General features: G+C 33.5%; 1 protein-coding gene across 1 annotated transcript; it reads right to left on the reverse strand.

The window, feature by feature from the left end:
* Positions 1-1,541: 1,541 nt before the first annotated feature.
* LOC139488833 (bifunctional arginine demethylase and lysyl-hydroxylase JMJD6-A-like) lies at positions 1,542-13,465 on the reverse strand. Its single transcript, XM_071274774.1, has 4 exons — positions 12,252-13,465; positions 6,916-7,051; positions 4,700-4,829; positions 1,542-1,952 (listed from the first exon to the last, which is right to left on the reverse strand). The coding sequence occupies exons 1-4, from the start codon at positions 12,890-12,892 to the stop codon at positions 1,867-1,869; spliced, it is 993 nt and encodes a 330-aa protein (XP_071130875.1). The 5' UTR covers positions 12,893-13,465; the 3' UTR covers positions 1,542-1,866.
* Positions 13,466-15,213: the final 1,748 nt, after the last annotated feature.

The following is a 15,213-nucleotide window of genomic DNA, read 5'->3' on the forward strand; positions in this document are numbered from 1 at the left end:
TTGGGATCTACCGCAGGAATTCTCAGTTTTCAAAATTCATACTTGTCTGGGCTCTACCACTCAGGTTCTAAAAGTACCTGCTGGGATCTACCGCAGGAATTCTCAGTTTTCAAAATTCATACTTGTCTGGGCTCTACCACTCAGGTTCTAAAAGTACCTGTTGGGATCTACCGCAGGTATTCTCATTTTTCAAATTTATACCTGTCTGGGCTCTTCCAGGTTTCTAAATTTAATTTTTCACCTGTCAGGGCTCTACTGCAGGTTCTTAAAATTGCATAATTTAGACAATTTACTTTTCAATTAATTTAAAATTGTTTTGAGTAGGTAGTGTTTTTCATATGGTTATTTTTATTTGTTTTATTGTAAGTTTTAACGAGTAGCCCCCTAGAAAGCCAAATGATACATTTATTATAAATGATACATTTATTATTATTTTCATATGTATGCAGTATAATAGATTTAGAAATGATTGTGAATATGATATTAGTATACCGTGTATACTATGGTGTCTTAGTATATTAGTTTGTTAATAAAATTAGAATAGTTATTATAAAGTTGCATATGATATCAAGTATCCAGTACGGCAGGATAATGTTCCATCCTAGTTGAACATTTCCTTTTCTACTCTAAGTATCTATAGTAGTATAGATAAATGTGGTATGATGCATTAGACTATAGTTATGGTCTTAAGGACACATCAACTGTTCTCGTGGTATGGTATATGAGACTGGTTAGGTTTTGGGTTGAGACTTCTAATTGTTTTATGTGGTATGGTACATGAGACTTATTAATGTCCTTTAGAAGACATTTACATTTCTATGTGGATGGTATATAAGAATTGGTAGCATTTATTAGGAGACATCTATTGTTTCTTATGGTATGGTATATGAGACTTGTTTGTGTTCTTTAGAAGTCATCTACTGTTTTATTGGTATGGTATATTAGACTCGTCAGTGTTCAAGGAGACTTCTACGTTTCTGACAGTTAAAGGTATAAACAGATAGAATAGAGAGGATACGTTTGTTTTGTGTTTCAAACGTATAAATGTCTTGTGTCTCTTGCAGACAATGTATGTTTTGGCACTTTATATATAAGTTTCTTGTCGCATATAATAGCTCTTATGATCTTATGTTTATATGTTCAAATGTACCGTTTCTAAATAGTGCATTCCATGGTATTCTATTGTATACATAGTTTGAAGTCAACTTCGTTCATATTCTTTGGGTTTAAAATTCTAAACAAGTTTTTGCTAATTCAATAAACATGGTGAAATGATTGTCTTGATTTGTTTTTATTGTTGGAAGTTATGACACAAATCAAATGTGAAGTGTATGTACAGCTTTATCTTGCCACCAACTTGTTTAAAATATATCTTAATGGATTGGGGAGGGAGTTCGGATGATCCTTTGAACTTTTTTTATATATCATCTTACTCTTTAAAGATCGTTCGCAGTTATATCCAAAAATGAATTAGTTTTATTCTGCAATGATTGGGAATGTACAGAAAATACGATTTGTCGCAAAGCAAAAACATAATAAAATTTCAAATCAGAAAATATATTTAATGAGCACTTTTGCATGTGGACTGGTTCACAATTTTAAAATATAAAATATCATACATTCATAATATTATTCAAATTACTTTCAATGAGATTCGTATTTGAGTCAGAAGATAATTTTACTCTCCACTAAAACGGATACTTATTGCTGATCAGGTACTCAGGTTCCTATAGTGTATTCTTACACAGAATCAGGCTATATTTTATCCATTACAATATATAAGGTTTTATTTAATTTTAGCATTCATTTTAGTATTAAAATAAGTTCGAACAAAAGAAACATGATGTTTTACTGAAAAACACGTCGTCAGTCATATTCAGATCCAATTGTAATGCTAACTTCTCCTGGATGGATGAAGGTTGAATGGTACCATTGGTTTGTGTCTACCACAACTGAAAAAGAATGAAAAAAAATGAGTTTTATGTTAATAAATGTGTAATACTATGACCATACTTGACACATTTGGCTAAAATTCGGTATGCCACACACATACAGTGACTCCCGATCTTTCCAAATTGTTTGCAACTTTGCTTATTTGAAGACTGGTTTGTCATCGGAACAGTGATTTTACGCTCGATCAGTCTGTGGGAGGCATTGTGAGTTTATAACAGAAAATGAGTTTTTACCCGTAGCATTGTAAAAAAAAAATTAAATAATTAAATGTAGAAAACCTATACATACATTCTTAGGTCAAAAGTTTTTGATCACTCGGAAATACCCCTACATAGTATGAAATTCAAAACAGTGTAGCTGTGGCCATTGATTGACCCATCAAAATCATCCATTGACTGGGACAATTTACGTGAACGTTTGTCTGTAACAACCACTGTTCATGACGTACCTACGATAGACATTTAAACTGTGGGGTCAACAAAGGTTTCTTAACGCCTTTAATTATAAAATAATTCGAAAAATTAATCAGGAATAACCTTTGTGTTTTGATTTATATAATTGATATAAATCAAAATATCGTGTTATTTCTGATTAATTTTTCGAATTACTTTATTTAGGTGTTGAAAACCTTTGGTGACCCCATAGTTTAAGTGTCTTTAAAAAGTACATAGTGAGCATTGGTCGTTACATACAAACGTTCACCTAAATTGTCCCAGTCAATGAATGATTTTAATGTGTCAATCAATGGCCACAGCTACACTGTTTTGAATTTCATACTATTTCGTATAAAATTAGTTTTTTAACATTATCAAAAACTTATTTCAGGTGAAATTTTTATGAACTGTTAAACTCATCAATGTGTACATGTTTTTGTTTTGTTTTGGTATCATGAAATGTTTGTATGACACGTCATTACTTAGAAATCATTATTCATTTTTTATGGATAAAATGAAATATTTTGATTACACGCCATCCCAGAGAAATCATTATTTATAAACACATATTGTTTTCCTATGTAGCAATATGTTTGGGTATTTTTGGCGTCCGGAAATTCATAATTATCTATCTTTATAAACAAACAACAATTCTTCTAAAATTAGACAACTATCCACAAGAGACCATAATGACACAGACATTAACAACTATAGGTCACCGTACGGCCTTCAACAATGACCCAAGCTTATACCGCATAGTCCAATATAAAAGGCCCCAATATGACAATGTAAAACAATTTAAACGAGAAAACTAACGGCTTTATTTGTATAAAAAAAATGAACGAAAAACAAATATGAAACATATAAACAAAAGACAACCACTGAATTACTGGCTCCTGACTTGGGACAGGCACATACATAAATACTGTGGCGGGGTTAAACATGTTAGCGGGATCCCAACCCTCCCCCTAACCTGGGACAGTGGTATAACAGTAAAACATAAGAACGAACTATAAAATCAGTTGAAAATGGCTTAACTCATCAGATGGACAAAAATACAAGTGGACGTGGCCGCGGGTACTTGTACATACCGACAACCAGAAGAAGCATTAAGCTTTGATGTGGTTGTGATATGTTTGTTTACTATATGACTCTCTGTTGAGCGGATGGACAATAATATATTAAGTATTAATCGCAAGAAACTGCAGACACCAGTGGCGGATCCAGAACTTTTCCTAAGGGGGGCCCGCTGACTGACACAAGGGGGGCCCGCTCCATATATGCCCCCAGGCCCCCCCCCTGGATCCGCCTATGGACACTTTATTTACTGGACCATTATATATAAAATTTGGTCAAGAAATAACTAAAGTAAAACATAGATTAAAAAAATGATTTTATAGGAAATATATAACGTTATAAATGAAATATTCCAGCACGTTCGTTTGAATTATTCGAGCTCTTGGATCATAAAACTTGACTTATTGCTCGAAGTATCGTGCTCGAAATCTCATGTCCAGCATTTTGGGTCTGAGTAAGGTTATGGTGCTCGAAATGTTTATGACCACAAGGTCTGTACTCACAGATGTCCCCTTTATGAACTGTAATATTCATTGTATGACAGATATACTTAGTCTAGTACTCACAAATGTCCCCTTTATGAACTGTGGCATTCATTGTATGACGGATATACAAGTACTCACAGATGTCCCCTTTATGAACTGTGACATTCATTGTATGACAGATATACTCACAGATGTGCCCTTTATGAACTGTGACATTCATTGTATGACGGATATACTCACAGATGTCCTCTTTATGAACTGGGACATTCATTGTATGACATATATACTCACAGATGTCTCCTTTTTGAACTGGGACATTCATTGAATGACAGATGTACTCACAGATGTCCCCTTTATTAACTGGTACAATCATTGTATGACGGATATACTCACAGATGTCCTCTTTATGAACTGGGACATTCATTGTATGACATATATACTCGCAGATGTCCTCTTTATGAACTGGGACATTCATTGTATGACAGATGTACTCACAGATGTCCCCTTTATGAACGGTGACTTTCATTGTACCACAGATATACTCACAGATGTCCCCTTTATGAACGGTGACTTTCATTGTATGACGGATATACTCAAAGATGTCCTCTTTATGAACTGTGACATTCATTGTATGACAAATGTACTCGCAGATGTCCTCTTTAAGAACTGGGACATTCATTGTATGACAGATGTACTCACATATGTCCCCTTTATGAACGGTGACTTTCATTGTATGACAGATATACTCACAGATGTCCCCTTTATGAACTGTGACATTCATTGAATGACAAATATCCTCACACTCAGGTGTTGGTACCAAAGTCCACGTTTTCTTGCCAGAAATCTGAGCCTGCCATGATGGCCTTTGTACATAGTCTAACTGAAAAAGAATATGAATTTTTTTTATACATAGGTATTGCACTTGTTTATTTTGAAAATATCTACTTTAATGAACTTAATTTTGTAGTCAATTATTATTTCTTCCAACAACTTTGCCCCTCTGTAAGTCAATAATTTGAAGATGGGGGTGTATGCATAAGTAATAACATAGGAAAACAAAAGAGATGTCATGATTTCTGTCTTTATATCGTGACAGCGTCCCTTTAACCACAATTCAGTTTGAACAAATATTCTTTTGAAGCTATTATTCACTTGTTTTCCTAAAAGCTTCCAAGATAACAAAATATAAAATTGATTTAAACGTTGATGCGACTATTTCTATTGCTTTCGTACTAAGTTACAAAGTGAACATGCTATTTAATATAGATTATAAAATGTAGCATTACTAATCGGTGTATTTTTAGTGTAGCATTGCTAATCGGTGTATTTTTAGAAACTAAATTCATCCATGACTGCTTTATGTCGCAGTGATTGTCCTTTTTATTGACAATCCTAGTTACAACAGCTATAAACAAAGACATAAACGACCAAGAATGAAAGTGCATAAATGTTAGTTATAGGAATGATTGACAAATTAGAGTACAGGTGTTCTATTTAAGTACGTGATTGGAGGAGGCATCCATTCAACATTTTAATTGTTTCAGGATAAAGAAGACCAAGAAACTTTGAAATGTAAAATTCGCATTGTCAGCCTCTATTTGTATGGAAAGCCTCAGCTGTCATATATTAGAGATTTACATCACGTTATGCTGAAGCTTCCAATGTAAAGTTAATACAGCGTGATGATGAATTAAATAATCAAAATGAAATCTTTAAATAATAAAATGCTAAGTTGAATATGCGTTGCGTTGACTTGCAACTTAAAGTGTTGATGTTGTGAAAGCATCGTGGTATGAAGTTGTGCATGTATAGTATACAGTTCTTTTACCTAATAAAAATGTGTACTATTACGTATTTGATGACATGTATATATTTTTAAATGAGATATCCTTTGATAATTGTTCATTGTTGTTGAAGATAACGATCAGGAAAACTGCAATTAAACATTTTAATAACTACAATGTACAACATTAAAATTAGTACTTAACACCAAACGGAAGCCTGGTTGTCTTAAGTCAATAAGTTACATAGGATGTGGGGACAAAAATAAGTAAAATCTGCATATTTTGTCAGATTATCTATGTAATAAGGCCAAAAAAAAATGTGGGTTTCCAGTTACCCAACCAACCCTACTTTTTAGTCTAAATAATAGCCTACCGTAAAGATTTTTTTGTCATTTCTAATTAAGCAATGTTAAAGTCAGAATGTTGGTCTCATAGACTCAATGTTAAAAAAACATAAAATAAAAAAAAAAATCCTACCTACCTACTCTAGCTTTTTTTTTTAAATGTAACTGGAACCACGCATATTACTTTATTTGGCCTTAGAACAAATCAGTGTTAAAAATTTCACTTATACAGTCACAAATCCTGTATAAGTTTGGTGTGTATTTCTCCGCGGACTACTTTCTTTTAAAATGCCGTGGGTATCATTAGCTCAGCAGCCAGTATTTCGGTATTGACATGATTTTAACAAACCTTTCCAAAATTGTCCATTTATATAAAAAAAAAATATTTTAAGAAACTATGCTTTTAACTCCCTCAGTCAAAGTTGACCTTAGATGAATTTGGCTATTTTTTTAGGTATATATTTTTTTCATATAGCTCTTCAAATGTTTTGGTACTTATACATTCTAGGCTTTTATATATTCGGCTTTGAGCGTTCCTAGTGAAGGTAAATCCAGAAAAGCGCGTCGGACACATGAAAGTATTTATCGTGTTATTTACATTTTTTATTCCTGTAGAAAATGTCTTATAGGAAGAGAACGAAATCGGAATACCATCAATGCTTTATATTAGACTCTTCACAAAAACGCCAAATACTATTATTACGCATATTATGTCAATTTAATTGAAAAAAATGTATACTGTAACTAGTGTATATATAGCTGATCATATCTGCATCTCGTATCTGTACATTATTACTATGTCAGTCTAGGTGCAGCAATTTATCTATATCAAACTTACATGAATAAAAGCACCAAGACCAGATCCTCCCATAAATATCCAATCTAACGAACTGGATTCGGAATCATTTGGTAAAAAATACGGTCGGTTGTAATGTTTTCGTAAAATCGTTGATATATCAGGATGACAGTTACTCCTAAAAAGAACAACATTGAAAATTAAAAAAAAAATGTTATTAATTCAAGCGATTAAAGTATGTTTTCCTCACATTGTTTACCAATTGCTTATCACTTTTTACACTACTACCGAATCTCTTCGCTGTTATGTTAAATGGGGAAAACAAATACGATGGCATTTGTATCCGTTTTATATGTATAAGATCGTATCCATTTTTGTTATACTTGTTTTCAATGATTTGGGTGCAATTTATTTCATTTCTAAAAAATGTAAGAGATGCTTTGTGGTATCTTTCAATATTTTTTATTCACAAATCAAATAAAGAAACGGTTTCCCCGTGTTTAATGTGTCTCTCTTTATTTACAATCACTAGGAGAGTATAAGGACAGTTATAGACGGGTGAGGGGGCTAATAGAACTAGGAGAGTATAAGAACAGTTATAGACGGATGAGGGGGCTAATAGAAACCATGAAAAGAGAAGGACAAATGCAACCTTAGGTTTTAAAAATTAACGAACTTGTCAGCGAAAAAGGTTATAAAAGTGTATAAATCCTGAAACTATGACTACTAGTCAACCATAATGGACTACAATTCGCAAAATAGCGATATATCTACGTCGCAAAAAACTGTATAAAATACTAATTGACGATGGAGAGTTGCCTCAATGACAATCACAATTTTACATCTTCTTATTTTTATAATGAAATCTGTCATCTATGTTTTTATATTAAATTTTTCATAACATAGTGGTTCTGTCATACTTTAAGCGTAACCCGCTTTGAATAAAATCCCCTCATTGTAACCTATTAGCTACTCCGAGTGAATTATGTCAAAACAAACACTAACATCAATTTGTAAAGTGTATATTCATGTTAAAACTGATGACACAAGACCGTAACAGGTGTATATGTATGTAAGACTAGCTAAGATTATATAACTACATATGTTTCCAACACAATATTTTGACGAAAAAAAATAAACATGAAATCAATCTTAATACATATTAAATACAGAAGTGTTAGAACATGTTAATATCGATGCAATTTTGTAAATTTTTCAGCTGTATTTTCTCCACCATTTTCTACATAAGGTGGAAAATGTCTGTACCAAGTGAGGACTATGAAAGTTGTTGTCCATTCGTTTGATGTGTTTGAGCTTTTGATTTTGTCATTTGATTTGGGTTTTTTTCCGTTTTGAATTTTCCTCGGAGTTCCATATTTTTTTTTTTGGGGGGGGGGGCCTCGGTGACCGAGTGGTCTTAGTAGTTACTACTGTATTTACGGTTACACGCCATTGTTCCATCAGCCCATTAGTCCGACAGCCCATTAGTCCGACAGCCCATTGGTCCGACAACCCATTGGTCCGACAACACAATAGTCCGACAACCCATTGCTCCGACAGCCCAATACTCCGACAACCTGTAAGTCCGACACTTATCAAGTTAAGTAGCAGGGTATCAGGGTAAAATAAAATGTGTCTGTCGATATTATTACGTTTAGATATGTTATAACATATTTTAAGAAATAACTCCTTATATATAACATAAGGCTAAGGTAGTACGAATACTTTTATATACTCAATTCGAAATCTGTATATAGAGAATAACAGAAAAGAATATTTCATTTTCCAAATTAAAGGATCTTTAAAGAGCATATAAATCAAGAACAACCGGCCATTGATGGTACGAGCTACTGATGATACCCCGCCCAAACATGTCGGTAGACAGGAAGTTTTTGAGTTGTGAATCTGAAAAAGCATCACACCGTATAACTGACTTATATAAACCTTGACACCAAATTTCAGAAATCATGGTATTCTAGTTTCTGAGAAAAATGTGACGAAAATTTTCAACTTGGCTGTCATGTAATGAGTAATGAATTTGAAAACGCATCACACGATATAGCCGACTTCAATAAACCTTTTAATGTAGTTCATGGAAAAGATGCAACGAAAATATTTATGGGACGGACGGACGAACTGACGAATAGACGGTTTGGACGGATGGACAGACAGAGGTAAAACAGTATACCCCAACATTTTTGGAGCCGCGGTCTAATGATTGGGTCAACATTAAGACATTACAATACGATGTAATTATCTTTATAGCACTATAAGCCTCAGTCACAATCGGAGCCAAGACAAAATAGAAAAAACAACTAACACATTGATATCAAATAACAGTCAGTATCAAGACATGTAATACAAAATTCAAAAGAACTAACAATGTAATCATCATTTTCCTCCCATAAAAGTAAAGTTTTCTTGTGTTAACATCGAAAATTTTAAAGTTTTTACATGTGCTAGAAATATGGCGAAAGAGTTCCTCCCTCAAATTATTATGAAGTGAGCATTCGATTGAAAAATGACGCTCATCCTCAACTTTATCAGCTGTACAATACGATTTTTTGAGTATCTAGCATTTTCAATTCTTAATGTAATGGAAGAGCACCGATTCTGAATGAACATATGAACTACCTTTTTTGTAAAATCAATGATATATAAATATTTTGTTCTTCTTGAAAACAATCTTTAAATGAAAAATAAGTGTCCAGTTTCCAACAAAACACATAATGTACTAAGTTTTTAAAATTTGACAATTTGACAAAGACACAAGCGGGACAAGAATGTCACACATTGTCTTAGATTTTTTACTAGTTTGTTATTGGCTTTTATACTGCACTCGTTCTATTTGAGCAGTCAAAATGTGTTGACTGTATATTTCTATGAAATATATAGTCCCTGACCCGATATCACTTTTCCGTATGAATACTTAGATAGAAGTTGCCGAAATATTCATGTCCATCATATTTGTTTTTCGTAATAAGTTTTGTTGTAAATTATCATCCAACCATAAGAAAAGAGACATATTTTTCTAGATTTTAAAATAAGCTCAGGATATAAAATCGGTATCCCTATAAATATATTGAGTTTCATCTCCCAGACTATGTCTGATCGATCGCTTTTGGAAGTGCTGTGTACTGTCTCCGTTTTTCGTGGATTCACATTCCCGAACATGATACCGTATTCGTAATTGGAATTGCTCATCTTTTCTTAGCACATATTTTGTCCTATTTGTCATCTTATTTTTAAGGATCTGGGTATGTATTTGTATCTTTGTTTTTCTCATTTTGACTGACGCTACATTAGTCCATTATTTCTGCGACAAAATTAATTTAAATAAAACTCAGATGAGTGATACAAGGAGAGAAAGTGTTACGACCAAAGAGGGCGGGTAGTGTTATCCAACTCCGATATATTTATTTATGTAGTTAATAGTGGGGAAACCTCACTTCCCTGATACACGAAAAGGGGGGACCGAAGATCTAGTGAAAGAAGGTAGATCAAGACACACATGCAAAAATAGCGAACTAGAACAGCACAGACTGATAGTGGACACACAAACATCTAAATAAAAGATAAATAAAGTACATAGACACGTTAAACGAAAGTGGGACGAGGGTAAGGACTGAGCAGTTGCTATAAACATGTGTATCAACTCAAATATACTGAGACAAATATCTTGCATGGAAAGAATAATTATAATCAAAACGGACAACCACAAATATCATAGAGAACGGAGTTGGTCTTTTTAGAGAAAATTTACCCATACTCATAAGAAAAATGCATTGTCGGAATAATGGGCTGTCGGAGTAATTGGTTGTCGGAACAATGGGCTGTCAGAGTAATGGGCTGTCGGAATAGTGGGCTGTCGGAGTAGTGGGCTGTCGGAATAATGGTTGTCGGACTAATGGGCTGTCGGAATAGTGGGCTGTCGGAGTAGTGGGCTGTCGGAGTAGTGGGCTGTCGGAATAAGGGTTGTCGGACTAATGGGCTGTCGGAATAGTGGGCTGTCGGAATAATGATTGACGGACTAATGGGAAGTCACCGTATTGGTTAGCCAGTAAATACTGATGTGAGTTCAAACCCTGCTCGTGCGGGTGAACTCGTCTCCAATCTTAATTGACTAGGATTGTCAGTTTTCCTATCGAAGATCGGTGGTTTTCTACGGGCACTCCGGCTTCCTCCACCAATAAAAACTTGCCGCCATAAAATAACCTAAATGCGGTACTTAAAAGTGGCGTTAAAACACCAAAAAATCAAATCAAATCAATATTTATGTGATTTTCCTTTTTTGCATTGTCTCATCCAAAGGCCGTTTTATAGATGACTTTCCGGTATGGGTTTTGTTCATCGCTGAAGGTCTTATGGTGACCTGTATAAAGTTGTTCACATTCTTTTTGCTTTCTAATTTTGCTTTGTTGTCTCATTGGCTGGCAAACTTACCACCTTACGCTTTTATTATACATAACTTAATTTTAAATATAACTTATCAACTGGTAATATCTTTATATAATGTTTGATCGTTTGGAAGAATAGATACGATTGTTTGTAGTGTCTTTTTTACACCATGACATTACTTAGATATTCACTTCCGTTTTATCGATTTGATATCATAAAAGGAAAGAAAGAACATTATTGATGTTTCATGAATCTTTAATTGGGAATTTAATGAATTTACAAAGAATTATATATAGCTTCGATAGAAAGAATGTAATCAACAAGTTCTAACAGACCAACTTTCATCCAATTAAGACAAACTGTTACAGTATTTAGTTTCCATAGTTTACCGAATTTGGTATACTTGCACCGCACGGAAATGCATTTTTATTTCGAAAAAATGCAATTAGAGTCGAACTTGACTCGAGAGAAAAAAGTATTATGATTTTATCTTGTGTTCTCTGGTAAATAAAAAAACTATGTGATTTTTATTAACAACAAAAAATTGAATGCTACTATTATGTTAACATATTTTAAATGATAGAGCTATCCCCTTAACAATGGATCTAAAACAAATTACAGTTTGCACGTTGTTCACAAAATGTTCACAAACCAATGCCTCAACTAACGGGAAATGAAAAACAACTGTTCAAAAACATATGCTATGAAAATGACTCCACGTATAAGGAACTTAGACTCAATTCATATAAGCAACTAGGAAAATATCAGCCAACATACTAGTAAATTCAGTGGCGGATCCAGAACTGTTTGTAAAGGGGTAGGGGGAAACTGACAAACGACAAAAACTAAGAGGACCCGCTCTAGTCATGCTTCAGTGATTCCCTATATAAGCAAACAAATTGTTCCCATAAAAGGGGGAATCGGGCCCCCAGCACCGTCCCTGGATCCGCCTATGAAATTAATGTACTTTAGATTCTTACCACCCAAAGTACCACGTTTCTTCTCCCTCTTTAAAGTGAGCTCTGTCATCAGTCATATTGAAGGCATCTTCTAAGGATTCAAAGTCTGTTTTGTAAGGGAAGAACTGACATTCCTCTTCGGTCACTTCAAAGGCATCAGTCGTATTGACGTAAAGTTCTTTTAAAAAGTCGTAACTGAAAGTGTTCATGGCGGTCCAGTTTTTCGTTGCATCTTTTATTAGCACCGGCACTGCAGTATATGCGTATTTCTTTGAGAAATCTTCTACAGAAATTTCATATTCATTAGGCACTTGGTATAAATTTCGGCACATTTCACAGTTAGTTAGAGGTCTTGCAACTTCTATAAACATTCCAGAATTGTCTATTGCACATCTTGCTTCTGTGATTGAGTGAACAAAATCTTCCTTCTGGTTGTAAAACATAAACAAAACTCCGAATATAATAGGAAGTATTCCTCCTAAGAAAATCAGTCTAAGGTTTCGCTTTTTACTTCTTTCGTCAACTTTGGGTTTTTGTTCGTTTTGATTTAAATCTTTTTCTTCTTTGAAAACCTTATAAACTTCATCATCTGAAATTCCTTTTAGTTTTGCTTCCCGTTTTAATTTCAGAAATTTAGTAACCAACTTTATTTGATTATCCATTTTGTAAGTCACTTTAATAAATGATCCTGTTTAAACAACAGATCCGGTTGAAATACAGTAACATATGTCACATATATAAACATGAAACAAAAAACTTCATTTCAGTCGATTGTCATTTGATCCCTTTGGAGCGTAAACGAACTATGCTAGTTTTAGTTTCTTATGTTGAACAAGTCCTACACTACCAGGAAATAAAATAACGTGGCCAATGTTTATATCTATTCGGAGTCCAATTGTAGTTTATAATAAACACAGAGATCGAGTAAGTCATTAGATAAGTTTATCTTGGATACCGGTATACCCTTTATATAGTCTATTTCAAATTTATTTTTAAACGTACGAAAAATCGATTAAACATTTTAACCTCACATAACTGTATTGTCGGAGTAGTTGTCAATTGCTAAAGGTCAATAGAGAGTGACAAAGTGTATTGTCCATGCGAATTTCAAATAACCATATGTAAAAATTCATTTTTTTAAATACCTGTTAAATGGTTTAGTGGTATTATACTATTTAAATAGCTGCGAAAAGAATCCTATTTGTGTATAGGATTATTTTCTCCTAAACTGACTACACATGTATTAAACATCCTTGTTTAGGTAAGGATGGAATACCAGAGCCATCAGAGAGTCAAATAAACAGGGACACGACCACTGTTGGGTCTAGGTCTTGTTATCAAATTTTAAGTTATAGATATGTTAAGATATCATAAAGTTTTTATGAACAAAATTCCTCAAAGAAACCAGGCTTATGAATTATGATTATTATTAGTATTATTCTCTTTGTTCTTTTGGTGCAAATACAAAATTTCAATCACGGTATTATAAGATAAGTTTATTAAAACAGGACAAATCTAGAAACCGCAGTCATTTGATTTGATACTCACATAATAAAATACACCCAACAACACTTTCTCTTTCAACAATCGTAATTCATCTTCAGTTTTAAAAAAAAGATGTGATATGATTGTAAATGAGACAACTATCCACCTAACTTCAAGTAAGCGGAAGAAGGGATCCCGTAGACCGCCCTACGTCACGATTCTTCTTCCGCTTACCATTTGGGTAAGACTTCAAATGAAGTGAAAGATTTGCACGTTTTCGTACGGAATAATTTTTGACTACATGGCATGTGTTTATAAAAATTAAATAAACCTTTTTGAGTCGACTTTTCTTGTAAATTTATCTTTCAAATTCTTAATATGCATAAAGTATAAAGCAGAGCACTTTATTCTAATATGATTACCGTCTTCAATATGTATGCTACACAAAGTTTTATAGTGCAATGACATGACCGTATTCGTTCGTTTGTCTGTTCGTCCATCTTTTATTAATTACATAGCTTTAATTCTGGGGAATCATTGGATATTGGTTTAAAACTATAATTTTGAGAAGCATCTTGCAAATGAGATTCAGATTTTTACTTCGATATTGTGAATTTTAGTCATTTCCCACTAATCTATGCAGGGATTTTTTAGTTACAAATTACACAGCTTCAATATTAAGGAATTATTATTATCCATGCAGTATGAGGCTTTATGATATTGCATGAGTTGTATATCATGATTTTAGAGATTATCTGGCAGCTGCTATTTTCTAAGTTACGACATTTCCTAGTTTATTTAATCCCCAGTTAGTAATTTAGTTTTCATATGATTTTTAAAAAGCATATGTTTACATACCGGTCCTAAACATTTGTTACCATATGTTTTCAGAAATATGAAAAAATATTATAAGCATATGGAAACATGTGATGCAATTTTTCTTGTGTATAGGTCATTGTACGACTGTCGACGACGAACAAACCAAACCTATGGTCAGTTTAATTGAAAAGCATGACTGAGTATGAAACATTTTTCTGTGTTCTTTTAAATTGGAACCATCGTCCTTTGAAATAAAAGCAGACTTCTTCTGGAAATAAAGGCTAATATTTATATTGTCATTATTGATATGGAAACTGAAAACAAATTATCTGTTTACAAAACTTTCAATTGTTAAAAATACTAAGGATTATCTACCCCCAGGAATAGATTACCTTACCTGTATTTGGCAAAACCTGTTCTAATTTTGGTCATCAAGGCCTTCAATTAACTTCATTCTTTATTTGGTCTGTTAACATTTTTTAATGTGTCGCTGGAAGTGCGTATCTGGAGTACACACGCATACTAGGCCTGATGTCGTTGGTGGGGAACGCACGTCTGGAGTACACAATCATACTAGGCCTGGTATCTTTGGTGAGGAACGCACGTCTGGAGTACACAATCATACTAGGCCTGGTATATTTGATGAGGAACGCACGTCTGAAGTACACAATCATTCTAG

Source organism: Mytilus edulis, chromosome 9 (genome assembly GCF_963676685.1).
Source record: "Mytilus edulis chromosome 9, xbMytEdul2.2, whole genome shotgun sequence".
NCBI classification, from domain to species: domain Eukaryota; kingdom Metazoa; phylum Mollusca; class Bivalvia; order Mytilida; family Mytilidae; genus Mytilus; species Mytilus edulis.

Excerpts from the sequence above, each read along its gene's own strand:
- LOC139488833 (XM_071274774.1), bottom strand. The coding sequence starts at position 12,892 with ATGGATAATCAAATAAAGTTGGTTACTAAATTTCTGAAATTAAAACGG. Across the intron at positions 7,052-12,251 it reads GAAACGTGGTACTTTGGGTG|GAGTAACTGTCATCCTGATA; the intron begins GTAAGAATCTAA and ends TGTTCTTTTTAG. Across the intron at positions 1,953-4,699 it reads AGTTCATAAAGGGGACATCT|TTGTGGTAGACACAAACCAA; the intron begins GTGAGTATATCT and ends ATTCTTTTTCAG.